The sequence below is a fragment of the Heterodontus francisci genome, chromosome 19 (genome assembly GCF_036365525.1).
Source record: "Heterodontus francisci isolate sHetFra1 chromosome 19, sHetFra1.hap1, whole genome shotgun sequence".
Classification (NCBI taxonomy): domain Eukaryota; kingdom Metazoa; phylum Chordata; class Chondrichthyes; order Heterodontiformes; family Heterodontidae; genus Heterodontus; species Heterodontus francisci.
Genome location: NC_090389.1, coordinates 7942460 through 7965072, shown reverse-complemented (window position 1 = coordinate 7965072; position 22613 = coordinate 7942460). Strand labels below are relative to the sequence as shown.

General features: G+C 46.7%; 1 protein-coding gene across 8 annotated transcripts in view; it reads left to right on the top strand.

The window, feature by feature from the left end:
* Positions 1–22613, top strand: part of cacna2d2a (calcium channel, voltage-dependent, alpha 2/delta subunit 2a) — a 1382174-nt gene that overhangs the window by 1174362 nt on the left and 185199 nt on the right. For all 8 annotated transcript variants that reach the window (XM_068051351.1, XM_068051350.1, XM_068051349.1 and 5 more), the window contains 2 exons: positions 20700–20801; positions 20928–21022. In XM_068051351.1, coding sequence (XP_067907452.1) covers positions 20700–20801; positions 20928–21022 — 197 coding nt within the window. The remainder of the gene's footprint in view (positions 1–20699; positions 20802–20927; positions 21023–22613) is intronic.

Here is a 22613-nt window from a genome sequence, read left to right as displayed (position 1 = left end):
TCATAGCCCTGCAAGTTTATTTATTTAAATTTCCCATCTAATTTCCTTTTGAAATCATTGGTCATCTCTGCTTCCACCACCCTCATAGGTGGTGAGTTACAGATCATTACCACACTCTGCGTAAAAAAGTTCTTCCTCACATCCCCCCTGTATCTCTTGCTCAAAACCTTAAATCTGTGTTCCCTAGTCCTTGTACCATCAGGTAATGAGAACAGCTTTTCATTGTCTATCTTATCTAAACCTATCTACCTATCTAAACCCATCATAATCTTGTGCACCTCTATTAAATCTCTGCTCAATCTCCTTTGCTCCAAGGAGAACCCCAGCTTCTCCAAGCTAGCCTTGTAATTAAAATCCCTCATCCATGGAACCATTCTGGTAAATCTCCTCTGCACTCACTCAAGGACCCACACATCCTTCCTAAAGTATGGTGGCCAGAACTGGACGCAATACTCGATGACGGATCTGGACAGAGTAGATAGGGAAAACTATTCCCACTGGCAAAAGGGTCAAGAAACAGAGCACGATCGGCGCAGACTTGGAGGGCCGAATGGCTTGTTCCTGTGCTGTACTGTTCTTTGTTCTAAGTTCTTTGACAGCATTTTAAGGTGAATGGCAAAAGAATCAAATTCAACAAGAGGAATAACTTTTTGACACAGTGAGTGGTTAGGATCTGGAATGCACTGCCTGAGCGTGTGGTGGAGGCAGATTCAATCATGGCTTTGAAAAAGAAATAGGATAATTATCTGAAGACAAAAAATTTCCAGGTCTATGGGGAAAGGGTGGACAGTGGAACTAACTGAGTTACTCTTGCAGAGAGCCAGCACGAACATGACAGGCCAAATAGTTCCTTCTGTGCTGTAACTATTCTATTATTCTATAAGGATGAGAATTTTTAAATTGGGTGTAGCCAGACTGTGAACCAGTGGAGGTCAGCAAGCACAGGGGTGATGGGTGAACAAGATAGTATATTCCTACCATAAAGAAAATTTCGAACCATTCGAAGAAGTTAAGGAAAGCATCAAACTTAAGGAAAAAGCATATAATTGTGCAAAGATGAGTGGCAGATTGGTCAGAATATAAAGAATGGCTGAGAATGACTAAAAGGTTAATCAGGAGAAAGAAATTAGAGTATGAGAGGAAGCTATCTAGAGATTTAAAAACAGATAGCAAGAGTTTCTACAGGTATTTAAAAAGGAAAAGAGTAAGTAAAGTGAGTGTTGGTCCTCGAGAAAGCGAGAATGGGGAGTTAATAGTCAATAATGAGGAAATGACAGATGAAATGAACAAATGTTTTGCTTCTGTCTTCAATATAGAGGATACAAAAAACATTCCAGTAATAGCTGTAAATCAGGAGGTGGAAGGAAGAGAGGAACTTGGTGAAATTATAATCACCAGGGAAACAGTACTGAGCAAACTGATGCAGCTGTGGCTGACAAGTTCCCGGGTCCTGATGGGTTCATCCTAGCGTCTTAAAAGAGGTGGCTAATGAGGTAGTAGATCTGTTGGTGTTAATTTTTCAAAACTCGCTAGATTCTGGAAAGGTTCCATCAGACTGGAAAATAGCAAATATAACCCCTCTATTCAAGAAGTGGGGGAGGCAGAAAACAGGTAACCATAGGCCAGTTAGCTTGATGTCTGTTGTTGGGAAGGTGTTAGAATCGATCATTAAGGAGGCTATAGCTGGGCACTTAGAAAAACTCAAGGTAATCAGGAATATTCAGCACGGCTTTGTGAAAGGGAGATCATATTTAACCAATTTATTGGACTTCTTTGAAGGAGTAACATGTGCTGTAGTTCAAGGGGAGCCCATTGACGTACTGTACTTAGATTTCCAGAAGATATTTGATAAGGTGCCACATAAAAGGTTATTGTGCAAAGTAGGAGCTCATGGTGTAGGGGGTAACATATTAGCATAGATAGAAGATTGGCTGGCTAGCAGAAAACAGAGTGTACATAAATGAGTCCTTTTCCGATTGGCAGGATGTGACGAGTGGAGTCCCACAGGGGTCTGTGCTGGGGCCTCAACTTTTTACAATTATATCAATGACTTAGATGAGGGGAGAGATGGCATGGTAGGCAAATTTGCAGATGACACAAAGATAGGCAGGAAAGTAGGTTGTGAAGAGTACATAAGGAGGTTGCAGAACAATATAGATAGGTTGAGTGAGTGGGCAAAAATCTGGCAAGTGGAGTATAATGTGGGAAAATGTAAAGTTCTTCACTTTGGCAGGAAGAATAAAAATGCAGAGTATTACTTAAACAGAGGACAACTGCAGAATTCCAAGGTACAGAGGGATCTAGGTGTTCTAGTGCAAGAGTCAAAAAAGGTTAGTATGCAGGTACAGCAAGTAATAAAGAAGGCTATTGTAATGCTATCCTTTATTATGAGAGGATTTGAAAATAAAAGTAAGGATGTTATGCTTCAGTTATACAGGGCATTGTTGAGACCACATCTCGAATGCTGTGTACAGTTTTGGTCTCCTTATTTAAGAAAGAATGTAAATGCGTTGGAGGTGGTTCAGAGGAGGTTTACTAGATTGATACCTGGAATGGGCGGGTTATCGTATGAGAAAAGGTTGGACAGTCTGGGCTTTTTTTCACTGGAGTTTAGAAGAGTGAGGGAGACTTGATTGAAGTTTATAAGATCCTGAACGGTCTTGACAAGGTGGATGTGGAAAGGATGTTTCCTTTTGTGGGTGAGTCCAGAACTAGAGGGCACTGGTTTAAAATTAGGGGTCGCCCTTTTAGCACAGAGATGAGGAGAACTTTTTTCTCTGAGGGTTGTGCGACTTTGGAATTCTCTGCCTCAGAAGGTGATGGAGGCGGGGTCATTGAATAATTTTAAGGTGGAGGTAGATAGATACTTGTTAGGCAAGGAATCAAAAGTTATCAGGGGTAGATGGGAGTGTGGAATTCGAAACACAAACAGATCAGCCATGATCTTATTGAATGGCGAAGCAGGCTAGTGGGGCCGAATGGCCTACTTTTGTTCCTAATTTGTTTGTTCATATGTAGGATTGATTTGAAATAGGTTAGCAGCAGCAGAGTTTTGGATGAGCACAAATTTTTGCAGGGTGAATGATGAAAGGTTGGACAGGAGAGCATTGGAATAATCAAGTCCAGATGAAACAAAGACACGGGTGAGGGTTTCAGCAGCTGACAACTTGAGGCAGGATCGGAGTTGGGTGTTGTTACACAGTTGGAAATAGGCAGACTTGCTAATGGAGTCACATGTGCTGAAAAGCTCATCTTGGGGTCAAACGCAACACCAAGCATGTGAACAGTCTGGCTCAGCTTCAGGATAGGGAGGGTAACAGTAGCCCAGGATGGAGTTTGTGCTGGGGACAAAGACAATGGCTTTGGTCTTCTCAACATTTAGTTGGAGGAAATTTTTATTTATCCCATACTGGATGTTTGACAGGCAGTCTGACAGATCAGAAATCATGGAAGTGTCAAGAAACATTGTGGTGAAGTCAAGCTGAGTGTTGTCAGTGTACATATGGAACCTAATGTGTTTCTGGTTGATTTCTCTGAGGAACAGCACTTAGATGAGGAATAGAAGCAGGCCAAAGATATATCCTTGGGGGCCACCAAAGGTCACAGTGCAGGAGTGGGAAGAGAAGGCATTGCAGGTGATTATCTGGCTGCGATTCAATCGCTGAGAATGAAAGCAGATGACTGCAGTTGCATCCAGCCGGAAGACAGAGGAGAGGCATTGCAGGAGGATGGTATGGTAAACTGTGTCAAAGACTGCAGTTAGGTCAAGAAGGATGAGGAGGGCTAGTTTACCACGATCACAGTCACATAGAACATGAAGGAATCAATTGCAGGAAAATGGGCACAGATTTGGGAGGTGACAACACGTTCAAAGACTTTGGAGAGAAATTTGAGGTTGGAGATGGGACAATAGTTAGCAAGGACAGAGAGGACAAGGTTAGGTGTTTTGTGGAAAGGGGTGATAACAGCAGATTTAAAGAGGAAGGGCAGTGCCTGAGGAAAGGGAACCATTGACAACGTCAGCTAACATCCTCTCTGGCCACTGGCATGGTGCTGGAGGACTGCTAACATTGCATCATTGTTTAAAAAGGAAGGGATAGATTGTGTAATTACAGGCCAGTCAGCCTAACCTCCGTGGTGTGCAAATTATTGAACAAAGTTCTGAAGAACAGTATAAATCATCATTTAGAAAGGCACAAATTAATCAAGAACAGTTAGCACAGATTTGTTAAAGTCATGTCTAACTTGATTGAATTTTTTGAGGAGGTAACAAGGAGGGTCAATGTAGCACATTTGATGCAATCTGCATGGATTTTAGCACTCTGACACAGTGTGAGGTAATGCATTTGGTGAGGGAAATCAAGGCAAGGGAATATACAATGACTAGTAGGATACTGAGAAGTGTAGAGGGGCAAAAGGACCTTGGAGTGTTTGTCTTCAGATCCCTGAAGGTAGCAAACATGGTCAAGAAGGCTTACAGGATATTTTCCTTAATTAGCCATTCAATACAATCGTGGCTGATCTTAGGCTTCAACTCCACTTTCCCACTTGCTCACCATATCCCTTGATTCCCTGAGAGACCAAAAATCTGTATTCCAGCCTTAAATAGAAACCATAGAAAAGTTATGGCACAGAAAAGAGGTCATTCAGCTCATCGTGTCTGCACCAGCTGATAAAACTCACCCCTCATTCCAATCCCATCTTCCAGCACCTGGTCTGTAGCTTTGCAGGTTACAGTACTTCAGGTGCAGGTCCAGGTACCTTTTAAATGAGTTGAGGGTTTCTGCCTCCACCACTGAACCAGGCAGCCAGTTCCAGACACCCACCACCCTCTGGGTAAAAAGGTTTTTCCTCATGTCCCCTCTAATGCTTCTACCAATCACCTTAAATCTGTGCCCCCTGGTAATTGACCTCTCTGCTAGGAGAAACAGATCCTTCCTGTCTACTCTATCGAGGCCCCTCATAACTTTGTACACCTCAATTAAGTCACCCCTCAGCCTTCTCAGTTCTAAGGAAAACAACCCTAGCCGATCCAATCTTTCCTTATAGCTGCAATTTTCTAGCCCTGGCAACATTCTTGTAACTCTCCTCTGTACTCTCTTCAGAACAATTCTGTCCTTCCTGTAATGTGGTGACCAGAACTGTACGCAGTACTCCAACTGTGGCCGAACCAGTGTTTTATACAGTTCCGACATTGCATCCCTGCTTTAGTATTCTGTGCCAATAAATGAAGTCTTCCATATGCCTTCACCGCTCTCTCTACCTGTCCTGCCACCTTCAGGGATCTGTGGACATGTACTCCAAGGTCTATCACCTCCTGTATCCCTCTCTATATCCTCCCATTTATTGTGTATTCCCTCACTTTGTTTGCCCTCTCCAAATGCATTACCTCACACTTCTCCGGATTGAATTCCATTTGTCACTTTTCCACCCACTCCACCAAGCCATTGATATCTTTCTGGATTCTACAGCTATCCTCTTCACTATCAACTACATGGCTAATTTTTGTGTCATCTGCAAATTTCCCAATCATGCCTCCCACATTTAAGTCCAAATCATTAATATATACCATAAACAGCAAGGGACCCAACACTGAGCCCTGTGGAACACCACTGGAAACAGCTTTCCATTCGTAAAAACATCTGTCGACCATTACCCTTTGTTTCCTGTCACTGACCCAATTTTGGATCCAACTCAGCACATTAGAATCATAGAAAGTTTAAGGCACAGAATGAGGCCACTTGGCCCATCGTGTCTGTGCCAGCTGAAAAACGATCCACCTATTCTAATCCCACCTTCCAGCATTTGGTCTGTAGCCCTGCAGCCTATGGCACTTGAGGTGCATATCCAGACTCCTTTTGAATGAGTTGAGGGTCTCTGCCTCAACTACCATTTCAGGCAGTGAGTTCCAGACCATCACCAACCTCAGGGTGAAAAGGTTTTCCCTCATCTCCCCGCTAATGTTTCTACCAATCACTTTAAATCTATGCCCCCTCGTCACTGATCTCTCTGCTAAGGTGAACAGACCCTTCATCTCCACTCTATCCAGGTGCCTCAAAATTTTGTACATTTCAATCAGATCTCCCCTCAGCTTTCTCTGTTCCAAGGAGAACAACCCCAGCCTATCCAATCTTTCCTCATAGCTGCATTTTCCAGTCCTGGCAACATCCTCATAAATCTCCTCTGTACCTCTCTCATGCAATTACATCCTTTCTGTAATTTATTTATTTATTTAGAGATACAGCACTGAAACAGGCCCTTTGGCCCACCGAGTCTGTGCTGACCAACAACCATCCATTTATACTAACCCTACAGTAATCCCATATTCCCTACCACCTACCTACACTAGGGGCAATTTACAATGGCCAATTTACCTATCATCTGCAAGTCTTTGGCTGTGGGAGGAAACCGGAGCACCTGACGAAAACCCACGCGGTCACAGGGAGAACTTGCAAACTCCGCACAGGCAGTATCCAGAATTGAACCCGGGTCCCTGGAGCTGTGAGGCTGCAGTGCTAACCACTGCGCCACTGTGCTGCCCCAGAACTGCACACAGTACTCAAGTTGTGGCCTAACCAATGAGTTATACAGTTCCATCATAACCTCCCTGCTCTTATACTCTATACCTTGGCTAATAAAGGAAAGGATTCCATATGCCTTCTTAACCACCTTAACGACCTGTCCTGCTATCTTCAGGGATCTGTGGACATTCACGCCAAGGTCCCTCACTTCCTCTACACTTCTCAGTATTTTCTCATACATTCCCCTGTATCCCATGGGCTTTTACTTTTCTGACCAGTCTGCCATGTGGGACCTTGTCAAATGCCTTATTCAAATCCATGTAGACAACATCCACTGCGCTCAATCCTTCTTGATGCCTCCTCAAAAAATTCAATTAAGTTAGTAAGACATGACCTTCCCTTAACACATCCATGCTGACTATCCCTGATTAATCCATGCCTTTCTAAGAGGAAGTTTATCCTATCTCTCAGAATTGATTCTAATAATTTGCCCACCACCGAGGTCAGACTGACTGGCCTATAATTATTTGGCCTATCCCTTGCACCCTTTTTAAACAATGGAACAACGTTCGCAGACCTTCAGTCCTCTGGTACCTCGCCTGTATCCAGTGAGGATTTGAAAATTATCCTCAAAGCATCCACTATTTCCTCCCTAGCTTCCTTTAACAGCCTGGGATACAATCTATCCGCTCCTGGTGACTTATCCATTTTCAAGGATGTCAGACCCTCTAGTACTTCCTCTCTCATTATGTTTATTGTATCTAATATTTCACACTCTTCCTATTTAACTACAATGTCTGCATCATCCCTCTCGTTTGTGAAGACAGAGACAAAGTACGCATTAAGAACCCTGCCCACATCTTCTGCATCCATGCATAAGTTACCTTGTACATCTCTGATAGGCCCTACTCTTTTCTTCGTTATCCTCTCGCTCTTACTGATAAAACATCTTCGGGTTTTCCTTGATTTTACCTGCCAATATTTTTTCTTGTCCTCTCTTTGCGTTCCTAATTTCCTTTTTTACTACACCCCTGCACTTACTATACTCCTGTAGGCTTTCTAAAGTATTAAGTTTTTTTGTGACTGTCATAAGCTTTTCCTGCTTTATCTTATCCTGTAAGCTTCTAGATAACCGGGGGCCCTAGCTTTGGCCGTGCCACCCTTTTTCTTTGTGGGGATATGTCTAAACTGTGCCTGCAGAGTCTTGCTTTTGAATGCCTCCCACTGGTTTGCCATCGATTTTCCTTCAAGTAGCTGTAACCAATCCACTTTCGCCAGATCACCTCTCAGCTTCATAAAATTTGCCTTCCCCCAATTTAAAACTTTTACTCCTGTTCTATCTTTGTTATTTTCCATAATAATGCTAAATCTAACTGTATTCTGGTCACTATCTCCAAAATGGTCACCCACTGCTACTTCATCCACTTACCCAGCTTCATTTCCTAAGACTAAATCTAGAACTGCGCACCACCTCGTTGGGCTTATAATATGCTGGCTAAAAAAGTTCTCTTGAATGCTCTTGAATAAATGTATTCAACAATGCAGCACAATCTTCTGGGATAGCGAAGTCCAAAGATTCACAACTCTTCCCCTGATGACCAACCCCTCTCACATTCCTGATCACTGACTCCTCTCCCCCCACCCCCCTCCTCCCCACCGATCATCAATCCCTTCCCCCGGATCACCAATCCCTCCCCCCGATCACCGACCCCTCTCCCCAACACCAACCCTTCCTTCCCAATCACCGACCTCTCCCTCACGATCACTGATCCCTCTCCCCACGATTACAGACCCCTCTCCCCCTCCTGATAACCGACCCCTCGCCCAATCACTAATCCCTCCTGCTCCCCAGCTCACCAATCTCTCTCCTCTCCCAAGTACCGACCCCTTTTCCAATCACCAACCACTCTCACCCCTGATCACCAACCCCTCTCCCCTTCCTGATCACCAATCCTCCCCCCAATCACCCACCTCTCTCCCAATCACCGACCCCTCTCCCCCTCCTGATCACCACCCCTTTCCTAATCACCAACCCCTCTCCCCCCGATGATCACCAACCCCTTTCCCAATCTCTGACCCCTCTCTGCCCCCCCGATCCCTGACCCCTTTCCCGATCACCGACCCCCTCTCCCCGCCCCGATTACCGACCCCTTTCCCAATGATCGACCCCTCTCTCCCCACCTGATCACCGACCCCCTCCCCCCACCGATCACCAGCCCCTTTCCCAATCTCCAACCCCCCTCTCCCCCTCCTGATCACGACCACTTTCCCAATCACCGACCCCTCTCCCCCTCGATCACCAGCCCCTTCCCCAATCTGCAGCCCCCTCTACCCCCCAATCACCGATCCCTTTCCCAATCACTGACTCTCTGTCCACCCCCGATCACCAACCCCTTTCCCAATCACTGACCCCTCTTCCCCTCTCAATCATGACCCCTCTCCCCTGATTCCTGACCCTTCTCCCTCTACCTGATCACCGACCTCTCTCCCCACTGATCACAGACCCCTCTCTCCCCCCGATCACCGACCTCTCTTCCCCCTGATCACTGACCTCTCAACTCCCCGATCACCAACCCCTCTCTCCCAAATCACCGACCCCTCTCCACCCGTTCATTGAGCCTCTCCCCTCTCCAGATCACTGACCCCTCTCTGCCCCCTGATCACTGAATCCTCGCTGTCCCAATCACTGACCCCTCTGCAGCACTGAGCCCTCTTTCTCCCCAATCATTGACCCCTCTCCTGATCATTGATCTTTCTCGCCCTGAGCACCTATCCCTCTTTCCCCCCAAATCATTGACCCTATCCCCTCCTGATCACCGACCTCTCCCCACTCCTAATCCCCAACCCCTCTCCCTGCTCACGATCACTGACCCTTTTCCACTCCTGATCACAGGTGCTCTCCTACCTCCCGATTATTGTGGGGTCCCTGGGTGGCACCTCCGGCCACTGGTTTTCCCTCCCAGCCTCCAGTCAGCCTGTCTCTTTAGCATGCAGCCAGTCAGGAAATGGTCCTGCTGTTAAGTCCCTGTGCTAGACTTTGCTGTTTTCAGCCTGCCCCTGATCCCACCTCCCCGTAATTATCGGGGCCAATATTTTTCCAACAGTCCAAAAATCTAAATGTGAATAGTCTTCACATCTCAACAAAGAACGTGGTAATGATGTACCATGCCCAGCTTCCATACACCCTGCCATCTGCTTATTTTTATCCTGATATGAACTGATTTCACATTTTTTCTGGATTTGTAAACAAATAGAGCAACTTTATCTTCTTGATTATTAGGGAGATGGTGGCATAGTGGTAATGTCACTGGACTAGTTATCCAGAGGCCTGGACTATTGCCGTGGGGACATGGGTTCATAATCCCACCTTGGCAGCTGGTGGAATTTAAATTCAATTAATTAAAATCTGGAATTGAAAGCCAGTCTCAGTAATGGTGCCATGAAACTATCATTGATTGTCGTAAAAACCCATCTGGTTCACTAATGTCCTTTACGGGAGGAAATTTGTCGTCCTTACCTCGTCTTGCCTATATGTGGCTCCAGACCTACAGCAATATGGTTGACTCTAAACTGCCCTCTGAAATGGCTGAGCAAGCCAATCAGTTGTCAAGGGCAATTAGGGATCGGCATAAAAATGCTGGCCTTGCTAGCGATGCCCACAGCCCAAGAAAGAATAAAACATTTTTTAAAGGCAATAAATATGGAGGTACCTCCATTTGAAGCCGAGCTTTTTAAAAATAATTTTTAAGGAGAGGTATTCCCATGTTTGTCACATAATGTGGAGAGGAAACCTAGACTTCCAATAGGCCTTTGATAAATCCATGACTGACTCCTGCATGAACTAATGTCAGTGGATATTGAGGATTAAATATGGACATAGATAAGTAACCATCTAAACATCTCCCCTTGACATTCAATGGCATTACCATTGCTGAATCCCCCACTATCAACATCCTAGGGGCTACCATTGACCAGAAACTGAACTGCAGTAGCCATATAAATACCATGGCTACAAGAGCAGGTCAGAGGCTAGGAATCCTGCGGTGAGTAACTCACCTCCTGACTCCCCAAAGCCTGTCCACCATCTACAAGGCACAAGTCAGGAGTGTGATGGAATACTCTCCACTTGCCTGGATGGGTGCAGCTCCAACAATGCTCAAGAAGCTCGACACCATCCAGAACAAAGCAGCCTGCTGATTGGCACACCATCTACAAACATTCACTCCCTCCACCACCGACGCTCAGTGGCAACAGTGTGTACCATCTACAAGATTCACTGCAGCAACACACCAAGGCTCCTTAGACAGCACCTTCCAAACCCGTGACCTCTACCAACTAGAAGGAGAAGGGCAGCAAATACATGGGAACACCACCACCTGCAAGTTCCCATCCAAGTCACACACCATCCTGACTTGGAACTATATCGCTGTTCCTTCACTGTCGCTGGGTCAGAATCCTGGAACTCCCTTCCTAACAGCACTGTGGGTGTACCTACCCCACATTGACTGCAGCGGTTCAAGAAGGCAGCTCACCACCACCTTCTCAAGGGCAACTAGGGATGGGCAATAAATGTTGGCCTGGCCAGCAAAGACCACATCCCATGAATGAATTAAAAAAAAGTCTGAAGAAAAGGAAACTGAAGTTACTTGTAAGTTATGCTGGCTTTCAGTATGAGGAGGTATTGAGCGGGGTACTCAGGAGTGAGTCTACCTGTCATGCTAGGCCCCCACCTACCAAGTATGAGGCACATAAATTTTGTCATGAACATTGATTTTAAACTGTTACTGGAGTGAAGAAGACTTGTTAAACAGATTAGCCGTGGCTGGAAAATACATTTGCATATTAACAGACAGTGTTTGGACGGACAAAGCAGCCATTCCCTGACATTCAACCCACAATGGACTTTGATCACCAGACTTTGAAGGTGGGGGAGCTCACATTCCAGGTTGACTGCTAAGATGCCCAAATACACAAATGCACATGGTCATACCAGCTAGTCACATGACTAATCTGCTGGGCAACTTGAGTTTTTTGAATTTGTACAAACAGTTTGGGCAGAAAACTGTTTGCTCCTGGACTGAAAAGATCTCTCTCCTGTCTACTCCCACCTCTTTCTCACAAGCCTCTGAATCCACTGAAGACACATGAACCCCAAGAGAGAAAAGTCTCTCATACAGCGAACAAGGTTTAAGAAGAATACTGGGCCCCAACGAAAAGCAAGATCTACCTACAATCAAGGACTGCACAGTGAGCGCAAAGAACCGTAACAACAACTCTTCAGATATTGCTTCAAACGTTTCCACTTTATTTCTTCTGCTCTGTTCTGTTTCTATCTGCATTTGTGTATCATGTATGCGTGCTAGTGTGGGTGCATCGTGTATCCGTAGGCATCAACCGAATTAGAGTTTAAGTTTAATAAATTTCAACTTTTCTTCTTTAAACCTAAGAAAGCCTGTTTGTGCTGGTTTCTTTGCCTTATAATTGGACAGTGGTGAAAAAAGATTCACCAAGGGGGAGCTAAAAACACGGTGTGTTTAAATTTAAACCCTGTTACAGTAAGACCAGGTGAAGGCTGAAAGGGAACCCTAGACCTCGTTGTCACCTGGTCGTAACACTCCCGCATATATAATTAACTTGGAATCATAAGGCAAAGCAGTTAATTTTGCAGATAACACCAAGCTAGTGGGTACCGCAGACTCAGATGAGACAGCTAAGAACTAAGAAGGAAAACTTGCATGCATGTCTGTATGACTGGGCGTGAGTGTGCATTGGTGTTTTGTGAATGTATGTTTTTATCCAATCTCAGGATGTGTGTATCGTTAGCTAGGACAGCATTTATTGCCCATTCCAAATGGCCTTGAGAAGGTGGTGGCAAATGACTTTCCATGCTGCAGTCCATATGCTGCAAGTATTCTCACAGTGCTGTTAGGTAGGGAGTTCCAGGATTTTGACCCAGCAATGTGAAGGAATGGCGATATAGTTCCAAGTCAGGATGTTGTATGACTTCAAGGAAAACTTAGAGGAGGTGGTGTTCCCATGCTCCTGCTGCCCTTGTTTTTCAGATGGTAGAGGTCGAGAGTTTGGAAAGTGTTTTAGAAGGAGCCGTCACGCTGCAGTGCATCGTGTAGATAGTACACACTGCAGCCACTGTGCACCGGTAGTGGAGGGAGTAAATGTTTAAGGTGATGAATGGGTGCCAATCAAGCGAGCTGCTTTGTCTTGCATGGTGTTGATTTTCTTGAGTGTTGTTGGAGCAGTACTCATCCAGGCAAGTGGAGAGTATTCAGTCACACTCCTGACTTGTGTCTTGTAGATGCTGGACATGCTTTGGGGACTCAGGAGTTAAGTTACTCGACGCAGAATATCCAGCCTCTGACCTGCTCTTGTAGCCACATTATTTACGTGGCTGATCCAGTTAACTTTCTGGTCAATGGTAACCCCAGGATGTTGATGGTGGGGGAATTTGACAATGGTAATTCCATTGAATGTCAAGTGGAGGTAGTTATATTCACTTTTGTTGGAGATGGTCATTGGCTGGTACATGTGTGGCTTGAATGTTACTTGCCACTTATCAGCCTAAGCCTGGATGTTGTTCAGATCTTGCTGAAACTGGAATCTGTGATGGTGGAGCCCTCAGGAGGAGGCCGAGATGGATCATTCACCTTGCTCTTCTGGCCGAAGATGGTTGCAAATGCTTCAGCCTTGTTTTTTGAATCATGTGCTGGGCTCTGCCATCATTGAGGATGGGGATGTTCATGGAGTCTCCTCCTCCATTATAATAAAAGCAAAATACTGCGGATGCTGGAAATCTGACATAAAAACAGAAAAGTGCTGGAAAAATTCAGAAGGTCTGGCAGCATCTGTGGAGAGAGAAGCAGAGTTAATGTTTCAGGTCAGTGATCCTTCTTCAGAACTGGCATATATAAGAAATGTAAACGATTTTAAGCAAGTAAAGCGGGGGTGAGGCAAGAGATATCAAAAGAGAAGGTATTGATGGGACAAGGTCACAGAACAGCTGACCAGAAGGTCATGGAGTAAAGGCAAACAATATGTTAATGGTGTGTTGAAAGACAAAGCATTAGTACAGATAGGGTGTTAATGGACTGAAAACTGAACAGCCACAAACATGAAAAAAAAACAGTGGGTAGGCACAGTAGAAGCAAACTGAACAAACTAAAATAAAATAAACAGAAAAAAGAAAAGAAAAAAGAAAAAATAACTAAAGATAAAAGTAAAATGGGGGGCCCGTCATACTCTGAAATTATTGAACTCAATGTTCAGTCCGGCAGGCTGTAGTGTGCCTCTTCGGCAAATGAGATGCTGTTCCTCGAGCTTATATTGATGTTCACTGGAACAATGCAGCAATCCCAGGACAGAGATGTGAGAATGAGAGCAGGGGGGTGTGTTGAAATGGCCAGCAACCGGAAGCTCGGGGTCATGCTTTCGGACTGAGTGGAGTTGTTCCGCAAAGTGGTCACCCAGTCTGCGTTTGGTCTCCCCAGTGTAGAGGAGACCACATTGTGAACAGCGAATACAGTATACTACATTGAAAGAAGTACAAGTAAATCGCTGCTTCACCTGAAAGGAGTGTTTGGGGCCTTGGATAGTGAGGAGAGAGGAGGTAAATGGGCAGGTATTACACCTCCTGCGCTTGCAGGGGAAGGTGCCATGGGAAGGGACGAGGTGGTGGGGGTAAATGGGCAGGTATTACACCTCCTGCGCTTGCAGGGGAAGGTGCCATGGGAAGGGACGAGGTGGTGGGGGTAATGGAGGAATGGACCAGGGTGTCACGGAGGGAACAATCCTTTCGGAATGCTGACGGGAAGGGAGGGGAAGATGCGTTTGGTAGTGGCATCACGCTGGAGGTGGCGGAAATGGCGGAGGATGATCCTTTGGATATGGAGGCTGATGGGAAGGAAACTGAGGACAAGGGGAACCCTATCGTGGTTCTGGGAGGGAGGGGAAAGGGTGAGGGTAGAGGCGCGGGAAATGGGAGGGACACGGTTGAAGGCCCTGTCAACCTCAGTGGGGGGGAATCCTCGGTTGAGGAAAAAGGAAGACATATCAGAAGCGCTGTCATGGAAGGTAGCATCATCAGAGCTGATGTACTCCTCCTCCATTAGTTGTTTAACTGTCCACCACCATTCATGACTGGATGTGGTACAACTGCAGAACTTTAATCTGATTCATTGGTTATGGGAATGCTTAGCTCGGTCTCTCTTATGCTGTTTCCACTGTTTAGCTTGCATGCTGCCCTGTGTTGTAGCTTCACCAGGTTGGCATGTCATTTTTAAGTATGCCTGGTGCTCCTGGCATGCTCTCTACACTCCTCTTTGAACCAGGATTGATCCTCTGGCTCGATAGTAATGGTAGAGTGAGGGATATGCTGGGCTATAAGGTTACATATTGTGGTGGAATACAATTCTGCTGCTGCTGATGGCCCACAGTGCCTCATGGATGCCTAGCTTTGATCTGTTGGATCTGCTCTGAATCTATCCCATTTAGCACGATGGTAGTGCTACACAACATGCTAGAGAGTATCCTCAGTGTGAAGACAACCTTTGTCTCCATAAGGACTATGCGGTGGCCACTCCTACCAATACTGTAATGGACAGATGCATCTGGGACAGGTAGATTGGTGAGGACAAGGTCAAGTAGACTTTTCCCTCGTGTTGGCTCTCACACCACCTGCTGCAAGTCCATATAACAGCTATATCATTCAGGACTTGACAACATCGGTCATTGGTGATGGACATTGAAGTCCCCCACCCAGAATATGTTCTGTTCCCTCCCTTGCTACCCTCAGTGCTTCTTCCAAGTGGGGTTCATGGAGGAGTACTGATTCATCAGTTGAGGGAGAGCAGTTGGTGGTAATCAGCAGGAGGTTTCCTTGTCCATGTTTTACCTGATTCCATGAGACTTCAAGGGGTCTGGAGGCAATGTTGAGGACTCCCAGGGCTACACCCTCCTGACTGTATACCACTGTGCTGCCATCTCTGTTGGGTCTGTCCTGCTGATGAGGCAGAACAAACCGAGGAATGGTGATGGAAGACTCTGGGATGTTGGATGATAGGTCTGATTCTGTATGTATATCAAGCTGTTGTTTGATTAGTCTGTGGCACTGCTGTCCCAACTTTGATACAAATCCCCAGATGCTAGTGAGGAGGACTTTGTAGGGTTGAGTGGAGTGGGTGTGCCTTTTTAATTTAATCCACATTCTGAATCCAATGACTAAGTCAAAGCTGAGAGAGCCATCCAATCTTATTCTTATCATACTTTGTAGCAGTTTGATAGAACTGTGCTAGGTCACTTAAGAGGGCAATTAAGAGTCATCCACATTGCTGTGTGTGTTGTGCATGTATGATTTGTACTGTGTATGAGTTTATGTACATTTATCTACCTGTGTGTGTTGTGCGGATGCATGTCTGTCTGTGTGTGTTGGGCATTTGTGAGTGTTCGTGTATGTGTATGTAAGTGTGTGTATGTGATATGGGGAATTGTAAGTTTGCATGTGCTGTTTGTGTGTGTTGTGGGGACCAGTGCCTGTGTGATGTGTATCTGTGATAGGATGTGTGTCTGTGTGATGTGGGGATCTGTGCCTGTTTGATGTGGGGATGTGCATCTTTGTCTGTGTTTTGGGGACCTGTGTCTGTATGATGTGAGGATGTGTGTCTTTGGGCTGAATTTAAAGAGCTCGCCACCAGTCCTGGCAGTGGGCCCGGAAATGGGGAGCGTTCATGTTCATCATGTGTGCAGCTGCACCACCACGGTTATGCAACAGGCACCCATTTAGCATAATGGAGGCGCTGGTCACCCCCAATCATGTGGCAGGGCCAGGAGGCAAGACGCCAATTATGACATCAGCAGACAGCGGATCAGGTGCTGGTGTCATCTTTAAAAGCCTGTCAGCCCTGCAATCACTCCTGCCTTGCAGTCAATAAAAGCTCTGTGTACTGTGAAGCATAAAAAGACACAGCACTGATTCCGACACCACCCAACCCCCACTAGGAAGAGTGGACAGGATGGCCGAGGGTAGAAAAAGGGTGGCCCCACGTTCAGTGATGTCTCACTGCAGATTCTCCTCCAGGCTCAAGGGGAAGGTAGAAGATTCTTTTCCCCACCGATGGCAAGAGGAGGTCCTCCCGCCTGCCCAAGCAAACCTGGGTGGGGATCGCAGAGGAGGTCAGCAGCCTTGGGTCACCCAATGCAACTGGCTCCAGTGCTGGGAGAGGATCAATGACCTCCTGTGTTCAGCCAAGGTGAGTGCTATGTTCTAAGGTTCTTTTCTGGGGTTTGCTTGTGACTACGTGGCAGGATGTGCAACATGGTGAGAGTGCCACTACTAACACAATGACAGAGAGGTTATAACCTCATCATGACAGATGCATTGGCTGCATCTGGGCCACACACCATCCTCGTTCATAGCTCACTCCCAGTAAATCCCATGACAGCGTATGTCGTCATGAGATATATCAGATACCCAAGGTGGGGACGAGGGGCCTATAGTTGCTGAACTGTCAAGATGATACTTATGCCAAATTATAATTTCTCCATACTTTCTCTTTCAGGAGAAGAGGGCCCATAAAAGGAGGGAGGTGGCCAAGACTGGTGGAGGGATCACTGACATTCATCCTCTAAACCATGCTGGGAAAGAGGCTTTAGAACTGGCGAAGAGCCAGGGTGGACGAGCAATATCTGACAGGGAGACTGGAGTCCCTGAGCAACACAGTGATTATTGCCATTCATCGAAATATTCATGAATGATGGAGAGCCACCTCAGGCATCTTGGACACTAAGGGATATGTGCAGCCTAACACACACATGTTTCTGTTTTCTCATGCAGGTTGGCATCCTCAGGTGACTGCAGCCGCAGAGGGACAGCCATCAACCTCTGAGGAGGAGGACCATTCAGAGGATGCACCGTCCCATGACTCTCCTGCACCTTCCACCAGTGCAGATACTTTCAGCTGGGTGGGTAATCAATTGGCATTGGAATCAGGGTCACCAGCTGCTGAGAGCACTGCACACACTCCAGAGCAGCTGGCTGAGGTTGAGACAGCTGAGGCCTCTGACAGTCGTAGGACTGTTGGGTGGCCAGGCCCAAACTAAGCCCCAGGACGAAGACGAGTCTTTGGTGTCGAGAGCATAGGGTATGCTGGAGTTGCAGAGAGGGGCTAGGCAACATATGGCGGAGGTGCCAGAGGCCATGGTAAGGCTTGAGCGGATGCTGGAGGAGTTCATCCATGCCATGACTACTGCTGTGTCCCAGCAATACAAGTGCATAGCTTCCTCCATCAAGAGGTTGGCAAACCTCATGGAGTGTCAGATTCCGCAGATATGCCAGGAACTGCATACCATTGCCTAGGTCATGAGTTCAACTCATCCTTCTCTGTTGAGCAGGGAGGTTCCAGTAAGCCTTGAAAGGGAGGAGGAGAGGCTGCTGTCAGGGCACTCCAAGTGTGGACACCGGTTCTTCAGCCTCTCCGCCAGTGAACCCAGCTCCAGCAGCCGCAACACCTGAAGAGAGTCCTGCACTAATGCAGGAAACCCTCAGGCAGCCAGGGCTTTCCAGGCTTCGAGCACCCAGAGGGTGGCTGCCGATGTCATCTCAGGCCAAGGGGGCATCCTTACCAGCAACCTGCCTCCAGCGCAACTGCTAGCGCAGGGGTTACACTGCATAGGAGCACCCACAAATGTCTTAAGAAAGGCACCTAGCCACACTTGGGAATTCACAGGTGTTGCAAATGTGTACTTTGGCATTTAATTAAACATTCTTTTGCGCCAATCATTCGCCATCATTGTGTGAAACCCATGTTCCATAATGCCTTAATTCTGAGCTTCCGACTTCCAACCTACCCCAATGTGACCACAGCCCTCATTATTGTGGTAATGTGACAGCAGACCTCATTAACATATGTTCTCCCATGGGCATTAGCACGCATTGCAGATGGTCAACATTCAGGGAACAAAGATGGAAAGGAGGCAGCAGATTGCATGCATGAAGGTGAGTATTTCTTCGATTCTCAGTGAGTGGACATTTGGGTGGCTGAAAGCGGATCATTATGAGGTTGTCTCTTGCCTCCTTTTCGCATCACTCAACATGTCTGGCTCCCATCGCCGTGTTCTCATCTTCCATCTTCTGTGTTCTCCTCGTCTGAAGACGTTTGTCGCTCATGCATACCTTCCTCATGTAAGGTCTCCCGCCTCTCTAGTGCGAGATTGTGCAGAGCACAGCAGACCACCACGATACGTGAAACCCTCACTGGGGCATATTGCAAAGCTCCACCACATCGATTGAGACAGTGGAATCTCATCTTCAGCAGCCCAATGGCCTGGCTGTCTGGATGGAACCGTGGCAAGTGTTGTACTTCTCCTTTGCTGCATTGCAAGGGTTTCTCACAGGCGTGGATAGCCACGTCTTCAATGGGTAGCCCTTGCCCCCAGAATCCATCCCTGAAGGTGAGTGGGGGGATTGAAAAGCTGAGGCACCTGGGACTGTTGAAGTATGTAGGCATCATGGCTGCTTCCCAGAAGAGGGCACACATCTGCAGGAAACGCTTTCAGTGGTTGCAGACCAGTTGATTGAGTGGAAGCCCTTCCTATTGATGAAGGCGGCTGGCTGGTTCATGGGAGTCTTGATGACTACATGCGTACAATCTATTAGGTCTTGCACCTGGAGGAATGCAGCGATGGCCCCGATACCCATGGCCCTCTTGGCCTGACTGTTAGGGTCGGTCTGGTAGCACACATAGTCACCTTCCCTCTTGAACAGGGCTTTGGTCACCTCCTTGATGCAGTGGTGGTCTATGGCCTGGGAGACCCCACACGTGTCTGGTGGATTTCTGGAAAGATCCGATCTGTAGAAGTTTCGTGCCACGGTAATCCTCAGGGCCACTGGCATAGAGTTACCCCCAAATCCCAGAGGTTACAAATCGTCCTGCGGAAGGATGCATAAATTGGTGACGCCCTCCCTGGAGAGCCCTAGTCTTCGCTGACAGTGTCACTGGGACATTTGGAGGGGGGTGATATGAGTCCTGTAGATTCTCTGGTGTACGAGGGCCCATCTTGGCCTGGCCAACTGCTGCTGCTCTCATTATGGAACTTCAGGATCAGGTGTAGCTGCCTCTTGGCCCTGCCTCCATCAGATGTGCCTCCACATGTGAAGGGGATCCAAAAACACAGGGTCTATGAGGCCCATGGCAGGTGACCTGGGGCCTTCAGATCACTTCAGGGATGACCCTGTCTTGGCAGCTCTGCCTATCACTATTTGCTCGGTGGAATGCCTGATGTTGCTCAGAGCTCAAATTTACTGAAGGTCCACCATCTTTTCCAGCAGTGTGAGCCAACACACACAGTAACACAGCAGTTAGGAAACCCTCTAATGCCCATCCACACCCAACCTAAACCCTGCAGAGCCCCTGATACACCCAACCCACTTGCAGAGCTCACATCAACAAATCAACAATGGCCTCAGAACCCCTCACTTCCCCTATGCTACAATGGTCAGGACACCTCCCCGTCGTGGCATTGACGCCTCTTGCCTCAGTGCAGCCAACTTTTAACGGTCACAAACCTGAAGGCACGCGAGTGCTGTCTGCCATTCACAAAATTATGGTCCACTCATTAAATGGCTAATAATTACATTTAAATTTATATTAAACACCATTTCAGCAATTTAAAATAGGTTCCTGTCACGTCGGCGCGTCAATTTCTGACAAAAGCAGGAACCGCGTCACGACGCCGGATTTCCAGGCTCCATCCCCCCACGCCACAATACCCGTCATAAACAGCTGCACAAACTTCAGCCCTTTGTGTGTGAAGTGGATGTCTTCCTGTGTGTTGTGGTAATGTGTGTCTGTGTGTGTTCGGGGGTTGTGCATCTGTGTGTGATGTGGGGTGTGTGTCGTGCAGATGTGTGTCTGTGTGTGTTGTGGAGATGCTGTCAAATTTTCTAGTATTGTGTGTAACATTTCACTCTTAGAATTGTGAGTATTTAGGCAGCCAAGGTGTCTTGATTCGCCTAAGGGACATTTCAAATGTGCCCAGGATTTGTGCTAGTTACTAGTTACATTGTGAGAAATCCAGTGTACTTGTAAAGCATGTTTCCATTTCATCAGCTGATCCCGTCAAGTTAAATCGCAACATGAGCAAGTTGTAACTCTGTGTTCTAATTCTTAGCGAACAGCATGGTTGAGACGGACCTGATGAACAACAGCATTGGGATTCTGGTGAGTGCTGCTGTAGACCTTCGCATCTATGGGAAGTCCCTGAAACCTGCAGGTATGTCAATCCATTCCACATACCAACTTGTCATCTTCCAATCCATGCAGTTTCTCCCCAGGTTTTCCAATTTTGCAGGATTGAGTCCCTAATTCAATATTCTTCTACTCGGTGTGTTTTTTTCAGTGGTTGGAGTGAAGCTGGACTATGAAGCTTGGGTGTCAAAGTTTAAAATTCTAGCCAGTAACCAGACAAACCGAGACCAGATGGAACCACGCAAGGTAACACCATGAGGCTCAGTACATGTTTGTAGAGCTGGTACTTCATATAGATACTCCTCGATCAATGTTCTAGGACAGTGTGTGTGTCTGTGTCAGTGTTGGTCCTTATACTGACACTCTGCCCTGTTATTGGTTTGAAACAACTGAGTTGTTTGCTAGGCCATTTCAGAGGGCAATTAAGTATCAACAAAATTGCTGTGCATGTTGTGTATGTGTGAATTTATCTGTGTGAAATTTTTGGCTATGTATGTGCTTGTGTGTGTTCGGGTGCATGTATGTATTTGTGTTTTGGGATGTATGTGTGTTTTTTGCATTCATTCACGGGATGTGGGCTAACAAGGCAAGAATTCATTGCCCTTGGTTGCTTGTGAGCTGCCGCCTTGAATACAACTGAATGGCTCACTAGGCCATTTCAGAGGGCAGTTAAGAATCAACAACTTGCTGTGCATCTGGAGTCATGTATAAGCCTAGGCCAGATCAGGTAAGGATGGCAGATTTCCTTCCCTAAAGGGCATTTGTAAACTAGATGGGTTTTTATGACAATCCAGTAGTTTCATAGTCACCATTACCGATATTATCTTTTCATTGCAGATTTATTTAACTAATTGAATTTAAGCTCCTAGCTGCTATGGTGGAACTTGAACTCACATCTCCAGAGCATCAGTCCAGGCCCCAGGATTACGAGTCTAGTAAAATAACCACTATGTTACTGTATCTGACATGTTTTGGGATGCATGTGTCTGTGCGTTGGGATGTATGTGGGACTCTGACTGAAGGGACAGGGCAAGGGGTGAGAAGCGGAAGCACTTTGAGAAGGATCCCCGCTTCCATATGCCCTGCCTCCGCCTTCCCTCTCCTGGCCCACCCACACATTCCTGCTAGCCAAGAGCTGGAAAGTACTTTGCTGCATTTCCATGAGATGCTGAATGGCCAAGGTGAGGCTTTCCTCCATCCTGCTTAAGGTGGCAGACTGAGTGTGCCGGCCATTGGTCAGGTCCAGCATGTATTCAATTTCCTGTCGCATCTGATGCTCCATGCAGGTGGCCACTCTTTCCATGGATGTAGACATCAGCGTGAAGGCCTAAGACATCATGGCATTCATGCTAAAGATAGACTCCTCCAAACTCTCTCTAATAGTGTGCATTGTCTATGGAAATGCAGACAGAACCTCACACATTTTCTGTTGCTGCTCCAGAATAGCCCTCTTCAACGAGGACCCCCGAGACGGAGCATCTGCATGTAGCTGAGCAGAGCTTGGAGGGGTCTGCGCTGTCCAACGGAGTCTCTCCATTGCTGTCTCTGTCTCCAGCATCAGCTCCTGCTCACTTATGATATATGCTTCATCATGTGGCAACCCCTACCTGTCTTTACGTACTTACTGAAGTGTGCGAACCTGAGCTGGTGAAGGGTGCACATGATTCATATGATGGTGCTTCTTCAGAGTGAGTGACCTCCTCTGAGAGAATTTGTCCTTCTTTGGCACCGGCTCCCAAGGGATGTTTGCAGGACCTGCCAGGAGATGAAAGACATGAACTGGAACTGACAAGGTTAGAGCGTTCTAAGTCACCATTGGGCAGACCATCATATTTCA